Source organism: Orcinus orca, chromosome 15, assembly GCF_937001465.1.
Source record: "Orcinus orca chromosome 15, mOrcOrc1.1, whole genome shotgun sequence".
Classification (NCBI taxonomy): Eukaryota; Metazoa; Chordata; class Mammalia; order Artiodactyla; family Delphinidae; genus Orcinus; species Orcinus orca.
Genome location: NC_064573.1, coordinates 70846218 through 70868095, shown reverse-complemented (window position 1 = coordinate 70868095; position 21878 = coordinate 70846218). Strand labels below are relative to the sequence as shown.

General features: G+C 41.2%; 1 protein-coding gene across 1 annotated transcript; it reads right to left on the bottom strand.

Moving 5' to 3' along the window:
- Positions 1 to 1820: 1820 nt before the first annotated feature.
- PIWIL3 (piwi like RNA-mediated gene silencing 3) lies at positions 1821 to 21859 on the bottom strand. The gene is given in 16 exon segments (XM_033408651.1): positions 1821 to 1937; positions 2623 to 2776; positions 3881 to 4009; positions 4718 to 4823; positions 4826 to 4870; positions 5256 to 5326; positions 7539 to 7642; positions 7768 to 7835; positions 7838 to 7952; positions 13967 to 14078; positions 16065 to 16262; positions 17031 to 17249; positions 17788 to 17920; positions 19390 to 19498; positions 21709 to 21772; positions 21774 to 21859. Coding segments are annotated over 16 exon segments (1830 nt in total).
- Between the last annotated feature and the right edge of the window lie 19 nt (positions 21860 to 21878).

Genomic DNA, 21878 nt, shown 5'->3' with positions numbered 1-21878 from the left:
CCATATCCTATATTTATCATTATTAGCAATACAGCTAGGTAGGACATTACCTGGATTACAGTATATTTAAAAGACTTGATTTAATTTTATTTCTTATAAGACGGGTTCAAATTGCAAACCTAAATTGATTAACCTATAATCAAAGCAATTATATTGTTTTTAAACATATCCTTTCCGACGTATTTGAAGCCCCCTAACTACCCCACCTCAAAAAGAAAAAATACCACTCTAGGAGTATAAGAGAATGAAAGTTTCACATATTGTTTTTTTAGTTAATTAAGTTACTTATTTTTGGCTACGTTGCGTCTTTGTTGCTGTGTGCGGGCTTTCTCTAGTTGCGGTGAGCGGGGGTTACTCTTTGTCGTGGTGCGTGGGCTTCTCATTGCGGTGGCTTCTCGTTGTGGAGCACAGGCTCTAGGCGTGTGGGCTTCAGTAGTTGCGGTGCGTGGGCTCAGTAGTTGTGGCTCATGGGCTCCAGAGCGCAGGCTCAGTAGTTGTCACTCCCGGGCTTAGCTGCTCTGCGGCATGTGGGGTCTTCCCAGACCAGGGCTTGAACCCGTGTCCCCTGCATTGACAGGCGGATTCTTAACCACTGAGCCACAGGGAAGTCCCACATATTGTTTCTTAAGTCTATTTACAGATAGTTTTAAGTGGAGAGAGAAAAAAAAATGTGTCTGCTTTCAGGAAAAACATGATAGCTTCATTTAAACAACTTATTCAAGACTTTCTTCTGATGATGGTACAGCTAACACAATAATGTCACACTTAGAATATGCACAAGAGAATGAATTAAACAGAAATGCTAACAAAGCCCTTAATTTACCTTCTTTGTGGAAAAAGTGACAAAATGTTACATTCCTGAGCCACCAACTTTTAAATCGCAAAGCTCTCCTTACTACAGCTCCACCAGAAAAAATTCAGATTGCCATGCAGGTACAAAGAACAAACTATTTCATATATAGGTTGTTTCTTTCATACAAAATATTAAACACAAATAAATTCCCATTTAATTTTGCCACTTTTATGTCTTCGCTGCCCTTGAGAAAAACGATGTTACAAAAATAAAGTGGGTATGATTTTCCAAGTAGAATTTACTTGTTCATAGATATATATATTCTCCATGTGACTAATGCCCAACCATTTTTAAAATTAATTTATTTATTTTTGGCTGCGTTGGGTCTTCATTGGTGTGTGCAGGCTTTTCTCTAGTTGTGGTGAGCGGGGGCTACTCTTCATTGTGGTGCATGGGCTTCTCATTGCGGTGGCTTCTCTTGTTGTGGGGAATGGGCCCTAGTGTACATGGGCTTCAGTAGTTGTGGCATGTGGGCTCAGTAGTTGTGGCTCGTGGACTCTAGAGCACAGGCTCAGTAGTTGTGGCGCATGGGCTTTGTTGCGCCACGGCATGTGGGATCTTCCTGGACCAGGGCTCGAAGCCGTGTCCCCTGCATTGGCAGGCGGATTCTTAACCACTGCACCACCAGGGAAGTCCCCCAACCTTTACAATTAGAGCAGCATTGCTTGGAGTACAGAATATTCAGGCATGTTTAATCATAAAGTCCTTGTAACACATTTGAGAGGTAAATTCTAAAACAAAACTCTCACTGTCAGTTCTCCAGCCTGGAGAAGAGAAGCCTCATGTTAAGTTAGTGGTAGTATTGAAAATAGCATAACACACTTGGAGTCTCGTCCATGTCCAGTCAAGAATGGTTTTAAACTCTGATCGTGCATCTAGGAAAAAATTTCAGATGTACAGATGCAGAATGAGAAAATAAATTTACAAATTGTGGTTTTCAACATCCCATCATGCTTTCTTCTCTATGTTAAAGGTAAAAGAAACGTTTTGACAGAGACCCATGTGGTTCTTGGTGAAGACTCTGGCCCACCAGGTAAGCCAGCTTATGGGCATAATGGCAAGGAGCAGGGACTCAGATGATACCCTTTAGGAGAAAGATCAACCAAAACAATTTTCTTACCTTTATGTCTACTTTCCCTAAGTTTAAATTTTTATAGATATCCAAGGTTCAAAAAGCAGATTCAATTTTGAACAGTTTCACAGATCTGAAGGAAAATCAGTATCAAAAAATACTTACCACAGCCACTATGGAGAACAGTATGGTGGCTCCTTAAAACTAAAAACAGAGCTACCGTATGACCCAGCAATCCCACTCCTGGGCGTATATCCAGAAAAGACGGAAGCTCTAATTCAAAAATATGCATGTACCCCAATGTTCATAGCAGCACTATTTACAATAGCCAAGACACAAAAGCAACCTAAATGTCCATCAGCAGATGAACGGACAAAGATGTGGTATGTGTATACAATAGAATAGTACTCATTCAGAAAGAATGCAATAATGCCACTTGCAGTAACATGGATGGACCTAGATATTATCATACTAAGTGAAGTAAATCATAGACAAATATTATTTGATATCACTTACATGTAGAACCTAAAAAATAGCATACAAATGAACTTATTTTTATTTACAAAGTAGAAACAGACTCACAGACACAGAAAACAAACCTATGGTTACCAAAGAAGAAACTGCAGGGGGGAGGGATAAATTAGGAGTATAGGATTAACAGATGCACGTTACCAAATTAAAGAAAAAAAGTACTTACTGAAAAATTGTAATACATGTGGCATAGTTTGTAAGTTAGACTCTGTACTGCATCTGGGCTCAAGTAAAGCGTGTCATGGATGACATTATAATGAGTGGGAGTGACAGTACCAGTGCCTTCTTTCACAGACTGACTCACAATAAAAAAGTCATACCTAGAATTATAGAACCTAATTGGTATCAAGCTTATTTTAGAAGAAAAACAATGTAGCAAACCTAGTCTCTGAAGTAACAATTTACAGAAATCTATGATACAGAGTTTCCTTTATATTTAGAAGCCTGGCTAACTGTTGAGCAATGATTTGCTAAAGCAAATCTACAAAGGACAGTGAAATCATTGACAATTAATAACGCTCATGGGATTTAAACTCAAAAGCATATGCACTGATGCCTAGAGGCAGCAAACCTCAAATTAGCACGTTAGACATGGTCATAGGTAATGTGATTCAGAGATTCAGGGAAAGATGGGAATATCCATCCCTGCATATCACCAGAATATATTCAAACTCCCTAAGTTATATAAGTGGTAAGCTTAACCAATTTATTGTAAATATTGAATGTTTATATCATTTTATGTTATACTTTATATTAATTGTACTTTTCATTTGCTTTGTTTTCTTCAATCCTTTCATGCCTTCTACTAGAAAAATCAGTGTTTCTGCCTTTCTTCAAACTTAATTCATTTCTCCCTATCTGTTGGTATGAATGTACTGTTTTATTTCTTGCTGTGGTTTTGCATAACTTTCTCATTTGCATAATTCACTTTACAAGTCTAAAGTTAACCAGAAGTTCTAGCCTTCTTCCTAACAACGGAATCATCTTAGAACGATCAATAAATATTTGTCTGTTTTTAAAATTCTCTGAGAGGGCTTCCCTGGTGGCGCAGTGGTTGGGAGTCCGCCTGCCGATGCAGGGGACACAGGTTCGTGCCCCAGTCCGGGAAGATCCCACATGCCGCGGAGCAGCTGGGCCCGTGAGCCATGGCCGCTGAGCCTGCGCGTCTGGAGCCTGTGCTCCGCAGCAAGAGAGGCCACAGCAGTGAGAGGCCCGCGTACCGCAAAAAAATAATAATAATTAAAAAAAAATAAAATTCTCTGAGAAACAAAATGATTGAAGACAGAAAAAATTATCATCTAATATACCTATCATTTTTAACCTTCTTTAGGTCAATTCTTCCTTTCTCGTCCAAATCATGCAAACCTTAAAAAATTCTGTTACTATTTGAATAAAAAGGAATCTTTAAAATAAAGATGGCTTACCATTCCATCCTAGTCACCTCTAAATCAATAACCGTTCCTGGAGATGGATTGTCAAGTCTTCCTTCATCCTTTTCAATAAAAAATCTGATGTTTATTTGTTTCTTCACCACGATGAAAGTTACTCTGACACTTAAAAGATTATGATCAGTGTCACTCTGTTTGCTCTGCGTTATCTCAGAAGCATTCAGAATGTCGAAAACAGCCCACACGTAGGAGTCATTAAAAGGAGTCTGCAGATGTTAGCTCTCCACACACCCCAATTTTACTGTCTTAGATCCAAGAGCCTAATTCAGGAAGTAAAGGAGGAGGTTTCTATTCATAGCCATTCAGATCCTAGGGGAAGGGTCCCTTCCTCCCAAGGTCAGGATTACTTGTACTGTCTATGCTGGGCACCAGGCTTCACTGACAAACAGGTGAGGCCAGAGAAGGGAACTGAGAGTAATCCCCAGTCCTGGGACGTACAGAACTCCAGGATAAAGGAGCTGGATAAGTACAAACCATTGATTGGCTATGTTCATGGACTTTTAGGAATATCTGAGGTTAGCAAGCCCTCCTCCATCAAGGTTTGGAAGGAGATTGGAAACAGAGAAAGAATCATGGGGTTCCATATGAGGAAACAACCTGCTACTGCAAGGCTTCAGTTCTGCTTTCTCCTCTGACGTGGGCATGGAACACAAAGGGGGAAGGGTCTGTTTTTTCTCCCCACCCCATCCACTGAAGCCCTCTGTATCCAGCTTTCCAATTCACACATCACAATTGTTGTAGATATTTCCCCCTGCCCCCGGAAACTAAAATGTAAAGCTTACAAAATCTGCACTTCAAGAGTAATATACCCACTTTTGTCCTCTGTAAGCATTTTCTAAGTAGGACTCCATCTGTCTTAGTTCTTGGTCAGTCAGTGCTTGAAGCTGTCCATCTCCCACTCCATCTCGATACACAATGGTGAATGTGGCAGAGATGAATTTTGTTCATACCAGAGCTTCAAGGCAGCTGAAAGGAAGTCAGAAACACATATAAATAAACCATAACTTGGAACAAAGTGGCCACTATTTTTGACAACTTCTGTGTTCATTTGTCAACGTGGTAGCTTTCAGGACACTGCTTAAGTCCTCAGTCTAGTCCATACTTAACAAGAGTATGAAAATTTTGAGCCAGATAATTCTTTGTGGTGGTCAGGGGCAGGGAGTGTTGCTGTCCCATGCATGGTAAGACATTTAACAGCATCCCTAAACTTCTGTCCACTAGATGCCAATAGCACCTCTATCCCCATTGTGACAACCAAAAGTGTCTTCACTCATTGCCAGATGTCCCAGGTGGGGGAGCAGTATCTCCACCAGTATAGACTCAAGCCCTCCAGCCTCCACCAGGCACTGACTGTGCAAGCAGGTCGTCAGCCCATTGACAAGCTCCCGCCCCGATTGCTGGATGATGCATTGAGAGAACCACCTGTATGGAGAAAAATAAGCCATTAGTTTGGAAAACAAGATTAATTCAGAATCAAAATGATGAAATTAATCTATGACCAAAAAAAAATTCACTATCAGTAGTTGAGGATCCAATTAAAGATCCTTTTTTTTTTTTTTTTTGCGGTACACGGGCCCCTCACTCTTGTGGCCTCTCCCGTTGCGGAGCACAGGCTCCGGACGCGCAGGCTCAGCGGCCATGGCTCACGGGCCCAGCTGCTCCGCGGCATGTGGGATCTTCGCGGACCGGGGCACGAACCCGTGCCCCTTGCATTGGTAGGCGGACTCTCAACCACTGCGCCACCAGGGAAGCCCTAAAGATCCATTCTTCATCCCGCTGCAGAGATCCAGGTATTGGTCTCTTCACATATCTTAGGCATTTTGTAACATTTTGAATGCACAGAAAGAGTAAGATAGAATGGAAACATTTGTTAACGTTAACTACAAATTATACATACTTTGAATACATATGACTCATATTGTTTCAGCTCCTGGGGAATTCCACAAAGTGCAAACCCAGTGTTTTTCTGGAGACTCCTACTTTAGTTCGATGTCTTAAACAATGGTTCATCCACATGAATCTGCTTTAGAGGAAGCAGTTTGCTTCAAAACAGTAATAGCTATTGTGACCACTGCTCAAGGTATCGAGTAAAATCACCTGTTTGTCTCGAGTTTCTATCCCCTTATTGCGTTTTTGTTTACTTCAGAGTATTAGGATGACCTGATAGGGTATGATGTATGTTTGCCTCTTCATCTGAATCTGTACTCCAATGGATGGGATCAGGTATCTTGGCTTTACATTTTCACTGCTGCATTCTCAGTATTTACACATAGCAAGTGCTCAAAAATATCTATTGCATGAATGCAAGCTTAACTTTTTACCTATTATCACAACATTTTCTACTAAAAAAGGCAGAGTAAATCCATGTTACTGTATTTAGAGTATGACTGGAAAAAAAAAGATCCTTAAAGGATACTGTGGAATTATACCTGGTGGGCCACAAACAGCATTGAACATTATAGTGGTTTGTGACTGTCCCACATACCATAATGCACAAGAGAAGAATATGCAGACCCATCTGCACTATGGGTTTTATTTTCTACTCTAAGCACAGAAAATAAAAGGTCCCTGGAGAAAAGGAGAATCATAGGATATAGAAGCACATCTCCTTATTCAGGTACATTATATACAAATGTATGAAGACAAGATCTTATTATACCTACAGGCCACTGAGTATGTTCCCATATGTGTCTTCACCCACGTGTATCCTAAGTGCTTCCTCACGTGTCCCTATGCAGAGGCTCACTGATCAAATTCTGCGGTTGGCAGAATTCTACCTGTCCTCATCTTTGGAACTTGTGAACATACTGAGATCTGGCCCCTGTGGTGATGTTATATGGCACAGTTGACTTTAGGATGAGGAGTCTCCAGATGGATGATATCCGACATCCTGAGCTCCTTTAAAATCAGCAAATTTTCTTTGGCTGATGACAGAAGAGGAAGATGGAGAGATTCAAAAGAGAACAATAGCACAGTGTGAATTGGCGGGTTGGAAGTTGGAGGGGAGGCAGGGAGCACATCAGAAGGAATGTGGATGAAACTCTAGAAGCTTAGACTAGCTGTAGGTGACAGCCAGCAAGGAAGTGGGGTCCTCTGTCCCACAATCACAAGAAAATTGGCTCTGCCACATCGACGTATGCTGGGAAGAGGATCCCAAGCCTCCAGGTGAGAATGTGGCTTATGTGGCACTTTTCACTCAGCCTTGGGACTTCCCTGGTGCTCCAGTGTTTAAGAATCTGCACTTCCTCCGCAGGGGCCATGGGTTCGATCCCTGGTCGGGGAACTAAGATCCCGCATGCTGCGCAGTGCAGCCAAAAAAACAAACAAAATCTCGGCCTTGTAAGGCCCTGAGAGCCACGCAGTGCCCAACATCTGACCCACAGGACTGTCTGTGGTCATGTGAGTGTCATCTTAAGCTGCCATATTTTGTCATGGTTGTTAGGCAGCAATAGAGAATGATCAGAGGCTTCCATACAAAATGTTCTGGGAGCCTAACTTTGCCAGAAGATCAGGAGAGCACATCTCTAAGAACAACTTGTCCATGGAGCTTGCCAATAATGTGTGTTAAGTCCACCTCTCCTATCTGGCCTCCAGATAGCTCCCCACTAAACACTGTCTGCCAAAGCTTACCCACCGTGTCAAGTCTGGATCGATGCTTGCCACAAATCCTGCGACTGACTTCCGTCGATGTACAATACCGTGGAAACAATCGATACCGATGAACATTGCATTCTGCAACTTAAATTTTAAACAAGGTAGCAGATTGAGTTAGAACACGAAGCAAATTTCCAATTAAATAGGACCTTAACAAATTCTACCAAAGACAGATGAAAGCAAGAGAAGGCAACAAAATCCCCACGTACTTCTATATCCACCTTCCAGAGGGCACCTCCTAGCTTGCAGTTCATCTGCAGGGCAATCTTTGTAGCGGTGGTCTCTCTAAGGTCTGTTTCAACACACACTGGCTTGGAATCGGGTAATTGACACACAGGTGTCTTTTTATGCCTTCATAAATTTCTTTATTTTCAGTGGGCAGCAAGAAAAGGACCTTGAAAGAAAGCAAACATGACATTCCCCAAAATGCAAGAACACAGTGACATGAGAAATGGATGCGTGTCGAGGAAGCTATATAGGTGGAGCACTGACAAAGTAGAGACTATTTATTAAATAGATATCTGAATCCATGAGGGAGAAGGGTCTAGAATCACACTGCATTCAACAAGTGTGAGTGTGAGTGTATGGAAGAGACAGGCTGCGAGACAGGCATTTGGAAATATGCATCGATCCTTTAAACTTGCAAAACCCTTTCATCCTAGTCATTCCATTCCCAGGAGTCATTCCATTTCCAGAAGTTTATCATGAAGTCAACATGGATGGGTTAAAAACATAGACTGAACTATACCGTCCTCAGGACAGTCACCGTCGATGGGATGATCACTCTGTGTGGGGCGCTTCCCAAGCATTCTACTTGATTCAGTTAATTCTCTCACCAATCAACTGAGATAAATACTGTTACCTGCCCCCACCAGCAAACAAGCTTGGGGGCTGTTGTGGAAACTGCCTGATTTACAAGCAGCAGAGCAAGTTTCCAAACCCTCGCCAGGACCTCCAGTAGGACACTGAGCAGTTAGGAAGAGAGGCTACTGCTTGGCTTGTTTCTGACTAATGGGAAAAATCATCTATATATATATATATATATATATATATATATATATATATATATATATATATATATATATATATTTTTTTTTTTTTTTTTTTTTTTTTTTTTTTTTTTTTGCGGTACGCGGGCCTCTTGCTGCTGTGGCCTCTCCCGTTGCGGAGCACAGGCTCCAGACGCACAGGCTCAGCGGCCATGGCTCACGGGCCCAGCCGCTCCACGGCATGTGGGATCTCCCCAGACCGGGGCACGAACCCGTGTCCCCTGCATCGGCAGGCGGACTCTCAACCACTGCGCCACCAGGGAAGCCCAGTATATTCTCTTTAACATAATGATGCTTATAGAAGTTTTTGGCAGACGTTCTTTATCAGATTAGGGTAATTCTTTTCTCATTGTAGATTAAATGAGTTTTTCTTTTTACATGAAAAAGTATGAGATTTTATTAAATGCATTACCTGCGTGGACTAAGAGAAATATTCACCACACTATAATTCACCACACTAACCAGTTTTTAGAAAAATATAAACAACCTATTTCAAACTTAGTGGCCCACTCTAGCCCATGGTGTTCTCCTAATATTTCTTTAACCACCAACTGTGAACTTTGGAAATCACACTTCCCATTTCTTATAGCTTTTGTAAAAAATAAACAAGCCTCAATTAAATAGAGTCAGGAGACCAGAGGGGGAGCTCTCATACCCTGCAACGATAGCAGAGCCCAACAGGAAGAAGAAAGACTTCTTTTCTTCCCTGGCAAGACCTTGGCCAATGAAAAGCCATGGACTCTTTGTTTACTAAAGCCCTTCCAACTTGCTTTTCTCTTCTATGAAGGGGTTCTCCTTTCCTCATCAAGTGGGACTTGCACGGGGCTCGCCAGGGTTGCAGACCCCAAATTGCAATTCTCCACTGATCCCAAATCAACCCATCTTTGCTGAAGAAAAAACCTGCAGTCTATTGTTTTAGGTCCAAAAAACAAATCAGTTCTGTTGTCCCTATTTCCATTATTTGAAAGGTAGGATTGCGCTTACTTTCTAATGCCTCATCTATGAATTCAGCAGTTTTTCCCAGATCTCATTACAACCCTACGACAAAGTTGTCATCTCTTATGAGACTCAATTCCTACCAGGGCATCCTGAGACTACCCTAGTCATTCAAATATTTCAGCACATCCATTTCACTCAAGTAAATCTGCTGGAACCATTTTCTTATGTTTACATGTAAGACTCTATATATCAACACATGCCAAGAAGGTAGTTTGCCTTAATGTGACACACTCCCTCAAATTATTACTAATCCCACTACTCTGTGATGCTAACATGCATGAATTATCTATTACAACCTATGTGTATGAACTACTATGTGCCAGTCATAGTGTAAGGTATAAGAGATATGTATTGCAAAGAGCAGAATCATAGCTCTCCTAGTCCTATGAAACTCATAGTCTGTTGGGGAGGGGAGAGATTAATAAAAATCACCCAAATATATAATTACAAACTGGGATAAGTGTTATGAAATACACGTACATAACAGAACAGGGTGACCTCACAGAGGCCTGATGTTGCAGGTCAGTGTATGCACGAGAGGGAGGGGTACTGTTGGGATATCCAGAATGGCTCTTTTTAAAAACATTTTATGAAGTATAGTTGATTTACAATATTGTATTAATTTGTGCTATATAGCAAAGTGACTCAGTTATACATATATATATTCTTTTTCATATTCTTTTCCATTATGGTTTATCACAGGATATTGAATATAGCTCCCTGTGCTATGCAGTAGGACCTTGTTGTCATTCCATCCTATATATAATAGTTTGCATCTGCTAATCCCAAACTCCCAATCTTTCCCTCCCCCACTCCCTCCCACTTGGAAACCACAAGTCTATTCTCTGTGAGTCTGTTTGTTTCATAGATATGTTCATTTGTGTCATATTTTAGATTGCACGTATAAGTAATACCATATGTCCATCGACAGATGAATGGATAAAGAAGATGTGGTGTATACACACACAATTGAATATTACCCAGCCGTAAAAAAGAATGAAATAATGCCATTAGCAGCAACATGGATGGACCCAGAGCGGCTCTTCTTAGTCAAAGATCTTTGAGATAAAATTTGTAGGATGAACAAGCAAACGTCAGCCTAGGTGGAGGAATCAGCACACATAAATTGAGAAGGAGAGAGGTCCTTAACTCTCTCACAGCCTCACCTCCCTTACTTCCCCAGCTTGCATTCCATAGCCTGTCACAATTACGTCCTCACAAATACCATTCATTCCTTCACTATGCCTTGATCATGCTACGTTGGCAAGTCTCAAACCCTGGTAAAACCCAGCTGTCTGTTCTGCCCATGCAACCAACAGCCTAACCCTGCTGAGTGTTTCTAGAGTTAGTCTGCCACAATCTAAAAGGGGTGCTCTGTTCAGATGCCCTAGTTATGCTTCCTACCCATTCAAAAAACCAACATTTCACACTTTCTCATCTCTTCTCAAATCTCCTATACATCTCCCTCATCGCTGCCCATCAACTAACTCAGCCGGTGATCTTGCTTCATACTTCACTGAGAAGTGAATGTCTGAGGATTCAGACAGGAATACACTTATATTCTGCCTGGTGTTTGCCTTCTCTCTACACATATGTATGTTCTTCTTGCCTTCCGATTACTATGGAGGATGTGTCCTGCTCCAGAAAAGGGTCCGTAATCTCTACCACAGCTATGGATTCTAACCTCTTCTTTCCTTCAGGGATTTTGTTCCTATCATTACCCCTCATTTATCTTGCCTTCTGTATTAACAATTTCTCCTTCTCTATTGGACAATTTATACCAGGATAAACACATACTGTAGTATTCTCTAACTTAAAAAAATCCTTCATCTACGTAACATTTCTCTTCCCTTCTACAGCAAGCGTTGCTAAATTTTTCCCTCAGTACCTTCCACCTGGACTTCAATTGCCACCATTGCACAATTTGCTCTTGGCAGTGAACTCCATGCTATCAAACTCAATGTACTCTTCACTGTGTGTTTTTCCCCCAGCTCTATTGAGGTATAATTGGTATACAAAAATCTGCCCATAATGGGTACAGTTTGGTGAATTGGGGCATATGTATACACTCTCATTTAACCTCATCTTAACATTCTACAGAGACGCATATCCTTCTTTCCTGAAATATTTCATTCTCTTGGTCATCTATAGATTCTGCCTAGGTGACTGCACATCAAAATCCAAGGACTAGGTAAGAGCTAATAATTCCCAAAATGAAAACTCCAGGCTTTACACCCTGGGACTCCTGACTCATCCGCACGCCCAAAGAGCATACTTTATTTACACCCTTTGGCAGAGAGATGATACTGAACTCACCACATCTGTACACGAAAGAAAAGAGTGTCCACTTAGGTAGGTTCAGGCTATAGGACTGAATTTGAACAAAGAAATATGAGTGAAAGTAGTGCATCAGCCTATCACTTTCAGTCTAAGGGACCTAAGAGCCAGTATGCTGCTTCTACCTCTTTTCTTCTAACACGACAACCTTGGAGTCCTCTTGTTGAGATGGTAGAGCCACAAAATGGTAACAGATGAGATCACTGAGTCTCCCTGACTCTCATTAGACTTTATTCAAGCCAGAAATAAACCTTTTAAAATTAACTTATTGATATTTCAGTTTGCAATTCCATCTGTGCCTATCTCATCCCAGAACAATCCCCTCACTTATTACAACCAAGCCTTCACTATGTCCTCTCCATTTTCACCTACTTCTCCCACCCTGCTCCAGGCCACCATCATCATTTAAGTCAACTGATTTAATAACCTCCTCACTGGTTTCCCTGCCTCCATTTTTACCCCCATACAGCCCATTCTCTGTATATTAGACAGAAATCTTACAAATATCTACACAATATGATTTGACAATAAAATCCAATTTACTTCTTTAGAGAACACTGCAGCCTAGTTTGGGCTCTGGGTACACAATGCCCACCCCGAAAATAGTGCCTTTGTACTACCTCTTCTCCCTCATCCGCACCTAGCTTGCTCCTTGCTTCCATTTACATATCAGCTTCGCAGAGAAGCTTTCCATGACCTTGCAGACTAATAGCCACCAGATATTCTCCATAATACCACCCGATTTTAATTATCTCCATATCCCTTATAACTATTAGAATAGTTTTCTTCTTGTTTGTCATCTCTCTGTCTGCCATGAGAATGCAAGTGCCTTAAGAGCTGAGAACTAAATTGTCTTACTAATGTATACCCAAGATATACAATAGGCACTAAATGCTCTTGGGATTGAATGAACAAGCAATAAGTGTGAAACACAAATGAGGATAATGTCATAATAACCCTCCCTTGAAGGGATGTCAGAGGGCTATGTACCTGCAATTGTTCCAAGTAGCTATGTTTTGAGTCCCAATATAATACAAGCTTTTTTAAAAACATCCATTTATAAGTTCTTTCCATTTGCCACAAATATCTGCCATTCCTTAAATTACCTTTCTCTCATTCGCTAAAGCTAGAAAACCAACCTCACCAACTGGCCTGAGTTTATTTGTGAGCACGCAAATTAAAAATATAGGAGGGAGGGCTTCCCTGGTGGCGCAGTGGTTGAGACTCAGCCTGCTGACGCAGGGGACGCGGGTTCGTGCCGCGGACCGGGAAGATCCCACATGCACCGGAGCGGCTAGGCCCGTGAGCCATGGCCGCTGAGCCTGCGCGTCCGGAGCCTGTGCTCCGCAACAGGAGAGGCCACAGCAGTGAGAGGCCCGCGGACCAACAAAAAAAAGAAAAAAAAAAAAAAAAAAATGGAAGGACTTCCCTGGTGGCGCAGTGGTTAAGAATCCGTCTGACAATGCAGGGGACACGGGTTCGTTCCGTGGTCCGGGAAGATCCCACATGTCGCAGAGCAACTAAGCCACCGTAATGAGAAGACCACGCACCGCAATGAAGAGTATTCCCTACTCGCTGAAACTAGAGAAAGCCCGCGCACAGCAACGGAGATTATGAGATTTAGCACGTAACAGACATCATCTCAGATTGTAATTGGTCATTTTTTTTCTTCTTTTTGAACCAAGTTCTGTAGGGCTGAAACTCCTACATAAAGTTCTCATTTCTGAAGTCTTACCATATTTTATTTTCTACCTAACAATCCATTTACATGTTCAAAACAACCATAGCCACTTCTAAGCCTGACAGGGAGGCCATCTTGGAGCCATTCTAATTATGTGACATTACCCTATACACAAAACACTCTAATACATGGATAATAGATATAAGCCAAGCTATAATACCCCAAAAGGAGAATATATACAAATACATATATATGTGTCTAAATAAGACTTGAGAAATATACTTAACTATATAATATGAAAAATTTTAAGACAAGTATGTTTGAAGAAATAAAATTTCATACCTCCCTGTAATAGTCTACAAAGGAGGTTTCACTGCCATCCGATCTTGTAAATGTAGAGCTGGGAGACTTCTCCCAAGTAATACCATCCACCCTATAGGTTCTGTTGTCATACCTGTGGAATAATCGTAATATATGGTATTATTCCTGACGTTATTGCATGGAAGCATGTAAGAAAGAAGTGGTTTAAAATCCTACAGGTAATTGCAGGATATATAGCTTTACTAAGATTAATTCACATAACATGCAATTCAGCCATTTAAGTGTGCAGTCCAATGGTTTTTAGTATACTTACTGAGTGGTGCAACCATCACGCGATTTTAGAATATTTTCATCACCCAAAGAAGAAACACCTGAACAATGAGCAGTCACTCCTTGTTTCCACCCAATTCCCCTGGTCCTTAAACCACCACTAGTTCACTTACTGTCCCTATGCATTTGCCTACTCATCACATTTCATATAAATTGCGTCATATAATATGTGATCTTCCCTGACTGGCTTCTTTCACTTAGCGTAATATTTTCAGGGTTCATTCATGCTGTAGCGTGTATTGCTACTTCATTCCATTTTATTGACAAATAATATATCATTGTATAGATATACCACATTTGTGTTTATCCATTTACCAGTTGATGAACATTTGGGTTGTTTATGCTCAAGCTAGTATGAATAGTGATGTTGTGGACATTCATATACCAATTGTGGTGGATATGTTTTTATTTCTTTGGTGTATATAACCTGGAGTGGAATTGCTGGGTCGTATGGTAATGCTATATTTAGCACATTGAGGAAATGCCAGACTGTTTCCCAAAGAGGCCATACTTATACCAGCAGTGTATAATGGTTGGTTTCAATTTTTCCACATCCTTGCCAACACTTGTTAACATCTTCCTTTTTAACTTTTAGCAATCCTAGTAGATAGGAAGTGGCATTTCATTGTGGCTTTAATTTGCATTTCCCTGATGGCTGATGATGTTGAGCATCTTCTCATGTGATTATTGGCCATTTGAATATTTTATTTGGAGAAATGTCTATTCAGATCCTTTGCCCATTTTTTAAAGTTGAGTTTCTTTTATTGAGTTGTAAATATTCCTTATGTATGTAGATACAAATTATTTATTACATGTGATTTGCAAATATTTCCCCCTGTTCTGCCAGTTGTCTTTTTACTTTCTTGACAGTATACCTTAAAGAACAAACATTTTATTTGGTGAAGTCCAATTTATTTGTTTCTTTGGGCATTACTTGTGCTTTTGGTGTCTTATCTAATAAGGTTTTTGCCTAACTCAAAGTCAAGATTTACTCTTATGTTTTCTTCTAAGAATTTTATATTTTTACCTCTTTTAGTTAGGTCTATCTCGAGTTAATTTTTTAGTAAATTTGAGTTAATTTTGTGTATCCTGTGATGAAGGGGCAGGTGAATATCCAGCTATCCCAGCAATACTTGTTGAAAAGACTGTTCTTTCCCTGATTGAATTATCTCCATACCCTTGTTCAAGTCAACTGACTGTAAAAGTGAGCGTTAATTCATGGATTCCCTATTCTGTTTCACTGGCTTTTAGGTCTATACTTATACCAGCGTCACACTGTCTTGGTTACTGTAGCTTCATAATAAGGTTTGAAATTAAGAAGTGCAAGTCTTCCAACTTTGCTCTTCTTAAAGATTGGATTTAAGGTTACCTAGCCAAAACATCCTCTTACCAATTAAGATTTCTGGTGTAGCGGGAGATTAAAAATAAAACTTCCTTCAAATGGAAATTTGCTAGTAGATTATAATTAAGCACCAATTTTTAAAAATAGCTGGACAAAGAGAAAGGAAAAGAGAAATTTGGAAGATGCATACTCTCTTGAGTGCAAGTGAGCGTTCAGAGCCAACAACTGAGTTAGCAGTAGGGCTCAGAAGAACCTCAGAGTTTACAATTAACACATGTTCCTCTCCCATGCTGTATGACCAGATGAGAAAAATTATCCAGTGATTCTTGCCATTTTCATGCTATTTCTACTTCTGAATGTCTATATTTAATCATTCAAAAACCCTAGGAACATCTCTAATGAAAAAAAGTCAAAGTGATTGGATAGGTTTCCAAAAAGCAGACTTACTTTGTAAGAACAGATGATCCAACTAATTTTTTAAGAATTTTCTCTTTTGCATCTTCTCCTCTGGCTTTTTCACGACTGTGTGATATTAAATCATAAGCAGTTTCCATTCGGAGCAGTTTATGGATCACATCAGCACAGAGGGTAAGACCAGTTTCATATGGAAGAATGGAAGTAATATAGCCAGGCCAGATTTCCAATCTGCAAATAAGTTAGATGTGGGTGTCAAGATCCCAGCTCTGGCCGTAAAGCCAGGTATTAGGGAACCTAAACCCACTGTCTAAAATTGATACTTTTAGAGTCAGTTTTAATCTCTTATTTTTAATAATCACTGGTCTTTTGAAGGACCTTCAAACAGAGATTTTTACCAGATGCGCTAGTTATAAGTAATATATCATCTTTGTTAAACCATTTTTATTATCACCTATGGGCTTAAACTATTATATATACTCATATGTGAGGATATGTATGATATATACATATATAAATTATATACACGTATACCAAGGAGTAATACATACACATAGACACAAGTGTTATGATTGACAATATTTTCAGAGAAATTACCCAAGTTTGAGATGATTATTTGGTTCTTTAATGTAGAAGTTTATAGGATAAAATAGTAAGTCTTTCTCCCAATGTTTTTTCTGCTAAAGTTTTAGAGGGAACAAGAAATTTAAAAAATTACTCAAAACTTCATTATCAGCATTTGAGACATATTGTACCATTAAAAAGGTAGTAAAAGATATATTTTTTACCTTTGTATTAAATTCAGTTTAAGCAGTGAAATGAGACACTAGAGAATATCAGTGATAATCAAACATGGCATGTGGGTTTGTTACAAGTCCTATGGGCAAGGGATGTTCGGGATATCTCCACAAACTGTTGCACAGGAATAGTGGGAGTTTGGCTCTAATAGAGTGAAAAATGGGAGAGAAAGAGCAATGTCAGGAAAATGTAGAATATTACTTAACCATTTCCCCTAGTGAGTGAAGTAATAATAAAGAGTTTCCATCACATATACGACGATGTCCCAAAAACTTTTCAAGTTCAGAGAGTAAAGCTTCACGTTTTCGTCCATCCTCTATGTCTGGCGTATAGATGACATTGTACTTGAATGAATTCCCATGGGAACAAGACTTCAGCTGGACATGGTTCGAAAATAGCATTACCGGGCTACCTAGGTGCCTGAAAAATGGAGCCACGTGTTAATCATGAAACAGAGTGGCTGATCAGACCCCAAACAATTTGGATACCACAATATTAAGAACCAAAGTTAGATCCAGCCAGGAGATTGACAACAAACAACATAAGCAATTATATACACCTGGCCTCCAGAATCCCTAACATCAATTTAGGTGAATCCTTATGCAAGCCCACATTTAGGAAGTTCAAGGATCAAGGTATTTAACGATAATAAAAATAGCAAAAGGAAACCTCTGCCAAAAGCAGGGGATTGGGGGAGGGGAGCCACGGTGTGTAATAATGTTTAGTTTTTAAAAAATCTCAGCACAACCGAAGAACTGGGTCATTCTATCTTAAGTGGCTATAAAAGGAAGAGAGGAAAATGAAGAGTACATCCAGGACTCTTAAGTCTTTGTTTATGCAAAAGTGAATGTTATTACAAAAATGTGAGAAGATGAGAGGGTACCTCCACTTAAGGTGATGGTATAAAGCATCATCGGTACTTAAACAACTCTATAACATTGTATTGTTAACCATCAACATACCTTTTGTTGAGTATCTAACATGGCCTAATATCTGCTGAGTATTCACCACAAAGTCTCGATAATCCCTGCCAACATCCCTCCTCTGCCTCAGCGAGGATTCCTGCAACCCAGATGCCAGTTGAAGTTCCTCTACATGTAAACAAGCATGAAACTTGTTAATTTACACAAAAAGGGAAATGTAAATAGAAAGGACAATATTACACCCCAGCTATTAAGAGTTAAGATTGTTTGAGGTAGAAAAGATATCAAAGGATCCCAACATTATTTTAGCAATGGGTCATCAGAAAAGAAGAGTCTTACTCAGAAGCTTTTCCCAACAAGTCCCCAGTCCACATCGGTGTTTGCCTTAGCACCTCATTCCTCCCTGCTCTAATATTTGTCTTGTTTCATCTGGTTTTGGTTCAGAATACAAGATTCTTCAACTGGAATATTGTTCAACATTAAAAAATGAAACCTATGGGCTTCCCTGGTGGCGAAGTGGTTAAGAATCTGCCTGCCAATGCAGGGGACACAGGTTCAAGCCCTGGTCCGGGAGGATCCCACATGCCGCGGAGCAACTAAGCCCGTGCACCACAACTACTGAGCCCATGTGCCACAACTACTGAAGCCCGCACGCCTAGAACCCATGATCCGCAAGAGAAGCCACCACAATGAGAAGCCCATGCACCGCAACAAAGAGTAGCCCCCGCTCGCCACAACTAGAGAAAGCCCAGGCATAGCAACGAAGACCCAATGAAGCCAAAAATAAATAAATAAAAATAAATTTTAGAAAAATCTTGCAATATGTAACAACATGAATGAACCTTGAAGACAGTCACAAAAGGACAAATACTGCATAAATCCACTTATACATTGAAAATAGTCACACTCAGAAGTGGAGAGTAGAATGGTAGTTTTCAGGGAGTGGGAGAGGGGAAATAGGGATTTGCTAATCAACAGGTGTAAAATTAGAGTTATGCAAGATAAGTTAGTTCTTGAGATCTGCGGTACAACGTTGTGCCTATAGTTAATACTGTGCTGTACATTTAAAAATACAATAAGAGGGCAGAACTCTATTGTTCTTACCACAATAAAAATTTTTTAAATGTTTTAAAAAGGTGGTTGGAGAATCAGATCTAAGGTTTCACTGCATTACCCAAATCCTTGGCAAACGACAACATCTGAGCCTGTGGGCTTACCTGTATAATGATAACCGTTCACCTGTGAGGATAATACAATGTAGGTAAACATTTGAGGAACTGCTCAACCTTTCAGTATAGCGATTCACGAACCCAAGAAAAATCTTGTTCCCCGAACTAGTTAACTTATAGTTGTCATACCAATGCATTTTCTAAATTTGAAAAGCAATTACATTGAATTAGCTAATGAATAATGACCTCTATTTCTTTTTCCATAAGCCTTAAAATATAAGGGGAATAAAGCATTGATAGCCAGATAATTCACTGCAGGAGATAGTTGAGAGCTGTACCTTCTTCCCATCCTGCCAAACATCACGGGAACACCGAGGCTATCTGTCTAGAATTTTATCGCTGTCATGTACCGTCACATATTAAGTATCCTCTGCCCCTCACCATATCTTTCTTCTTCCCTCTTTTTACCTGAAGGCTGCGGTGTTCCTTCTGCTTCTGTTGGTGGTCCAGCCCCAGCCACGTGGCTAACACCCCACAGCTGCTTGAGTCTAGGCTGGATTTGACGAGGTTGCTGAGCCTGCAAGTTTTTGGAGATAAAAATAAAGAGTAATGTTATCCATATGTTCGACCGTCACCCAAAAATTATCATATGCCTGCCATGTGCCACGATGCATGTATCAGAGCATAAAGCAAAGGAACTTCCTTGAAAATCTCATATTCCAGTGACAGAAAATAAATTGATTACTAACTTATATGGCATGAATATGATAATTGCTAGGGAAATGAAAAAAGTAGAACAAAGCCAAGTATGGAAAATTGGGAGTTATTGGGAAGGTGGGGTATGAAAGGGGCTGGTTGCATTAATTCATGGGAGACAAAGCAGAGCCTCAGTGCGAAGTTGACGCTGAAACAAAGACTCAGAGGCAGTGAGTTAACAAGGTTACACAAGCCTCAGGTGGAGGAAAGAGCAAGCTCCTAAGGAAGAAATGTTGAAGGGAGAGCAAGATGAACAAGGGAGGGGGAAGCAGAGGGACCCGGAGAGGTAGTGGGAGGGAGGCCATGTTAAGGAAATCTCCTGTGACTCTGAGAAAATGGGAACTCTTACAGGCTGTGGGTTGAACGTGAATCCAATTTACTGGCTCTGTGCTGGGAACAGACTGAGGATGAGACCAGGGCAGAAGCAAGAAGGCCAGTTATGAGGCCATTTGTGGGGTCCAGCCAGGGATGCTGGTGGTTTGGCCCAGAGGGTAGTAATAGAGGGGATGAGAAATGATCAGAGACTGGATATTTTTTGAACGTCAGGGACAACAGTATTTCCTGGTTGTTTATGTGAAGGGTTTGAGGTCAAGAGAGGATGAATCCAAAGACTTTGGCCTAAACAACTGGAAGAAAGGGATTTCATCAGATGAAGTAGTTAGGATTTGTCTGGGAGGGCAAATCAGGAGCGTGAGACATGCATGGGGATGTTCGTTTAGTGCAGGAGAGGGAACTTGTCCACATACCAGATCGCACCTAAAGCCATGATACTGATAAGATGACCAAGAGTGTGAGTGCATGTACCAAGGAGAAGAGGCCCAAGGACTAGGTCCTGGGCATATGGACAGGACAGGAGGAGAACCCAGCCAAGGGAAGCTACAGCAGTGGCCAGTGAGGTTGGCGGAAAACCAAGGGTGTGCGGTGACCTGACGACCACATGGAAGGAGTTAATCAAGGAGAAAGGAGGGCTCAACTATTCCAAGTACAAGTGATAGGCAAGACCTAGGACGGACCTGGGGATTTGACAAAGTGGAGGATACTGAGGAAGCCTGACAAGAGCCTTTTCAGTGGAGCAATGGGGAGAGCACCTGATTGGAGTGAAGGGACAAGAGGGAGATAAGGATTGGAGTTCAGAATAGAGACAAGACTTCGTTGATGAGAAGCAAAGAGAAAGGAAGTAATTGTGAGGAAAGCAGATCCAGGAGAGGATTCTCGTTGGATGGCAGTCAACTCAGCTGGCTGTAGGCAGATGGGGATGATCTAGGACTTGGGAGATAGGAGAATTGCAGGAGAGATGCCAGGGGTAGAGAATTGGCTAAGGGGCCCGGGAGATTTTTCCTTTAGGTAGGAGCAGAGCCAGTGCCCTAGGGTCTCGGGTGAGGGGCCAAGGCCAGGATGTGGAGATTCGGTGAAGACAGCATTGAAGTTCTGCTTTGATGCTTTATTTGTCTCAGTGACATAGGAGTTGATGTTAAAGGCTGAAAATTAAGACGGGGGAGGAGCAGCAGGAAGGGTTGAGGCTTGAGCAGGTGGGGGAGGCGAAGAAACAGGACCTGATGGGGTCATGTGACTGCTGGCCAGCACTGGGACCCATCAGAGTTCAAAGCAAGACCCCCTAAAGCATGCAAAGTGGATGCGGGATAAGAGAGGACAGAAGTGCATAGAGACAGCAGGGATAGCAAGTTTTAAACAAGACTAAAAAATTCTATCCAACTCAGTCTGTTCAAACACTTGCCTGAAATTGCCCATTTTGAAATCACTCCCCAAAGAGGAGTCACTGGCTGAGACCAAGAGATGTAGATGACTTTCCATCCACTGGGGTTTGGAAGAAAGTCTGTTTGCATCTATGAAGATGCACGTGAAAGGGAAGGGGTAGAGAGGTTGTCCAGGTAGATAAAGCCTACCCACACCGACAGCCGTGGAATCGGACTTTTCTTACAAGATGCATTAGTTCCCTCTCAGCAGGAGAGAACTCTAAACCTGAACTGTACTGACTCAGCAAGGCATCTTTAGGAACATTAGGAAGCTCGCTGCTGTGCCACGTCTCACTATGTCAGCGAAGCTCCGTGGTGGGTCGGTTCTGGGTACTTCAGGACCCCCTAGCCACCTCAGGCTTAGCAGGCTCCACGGATGCTGGATTGCGCGCTCTGCCTCGGGCTCGAACCCTGGCCCTGCCGGTCATTGCTGTCCTGAAGGCGATG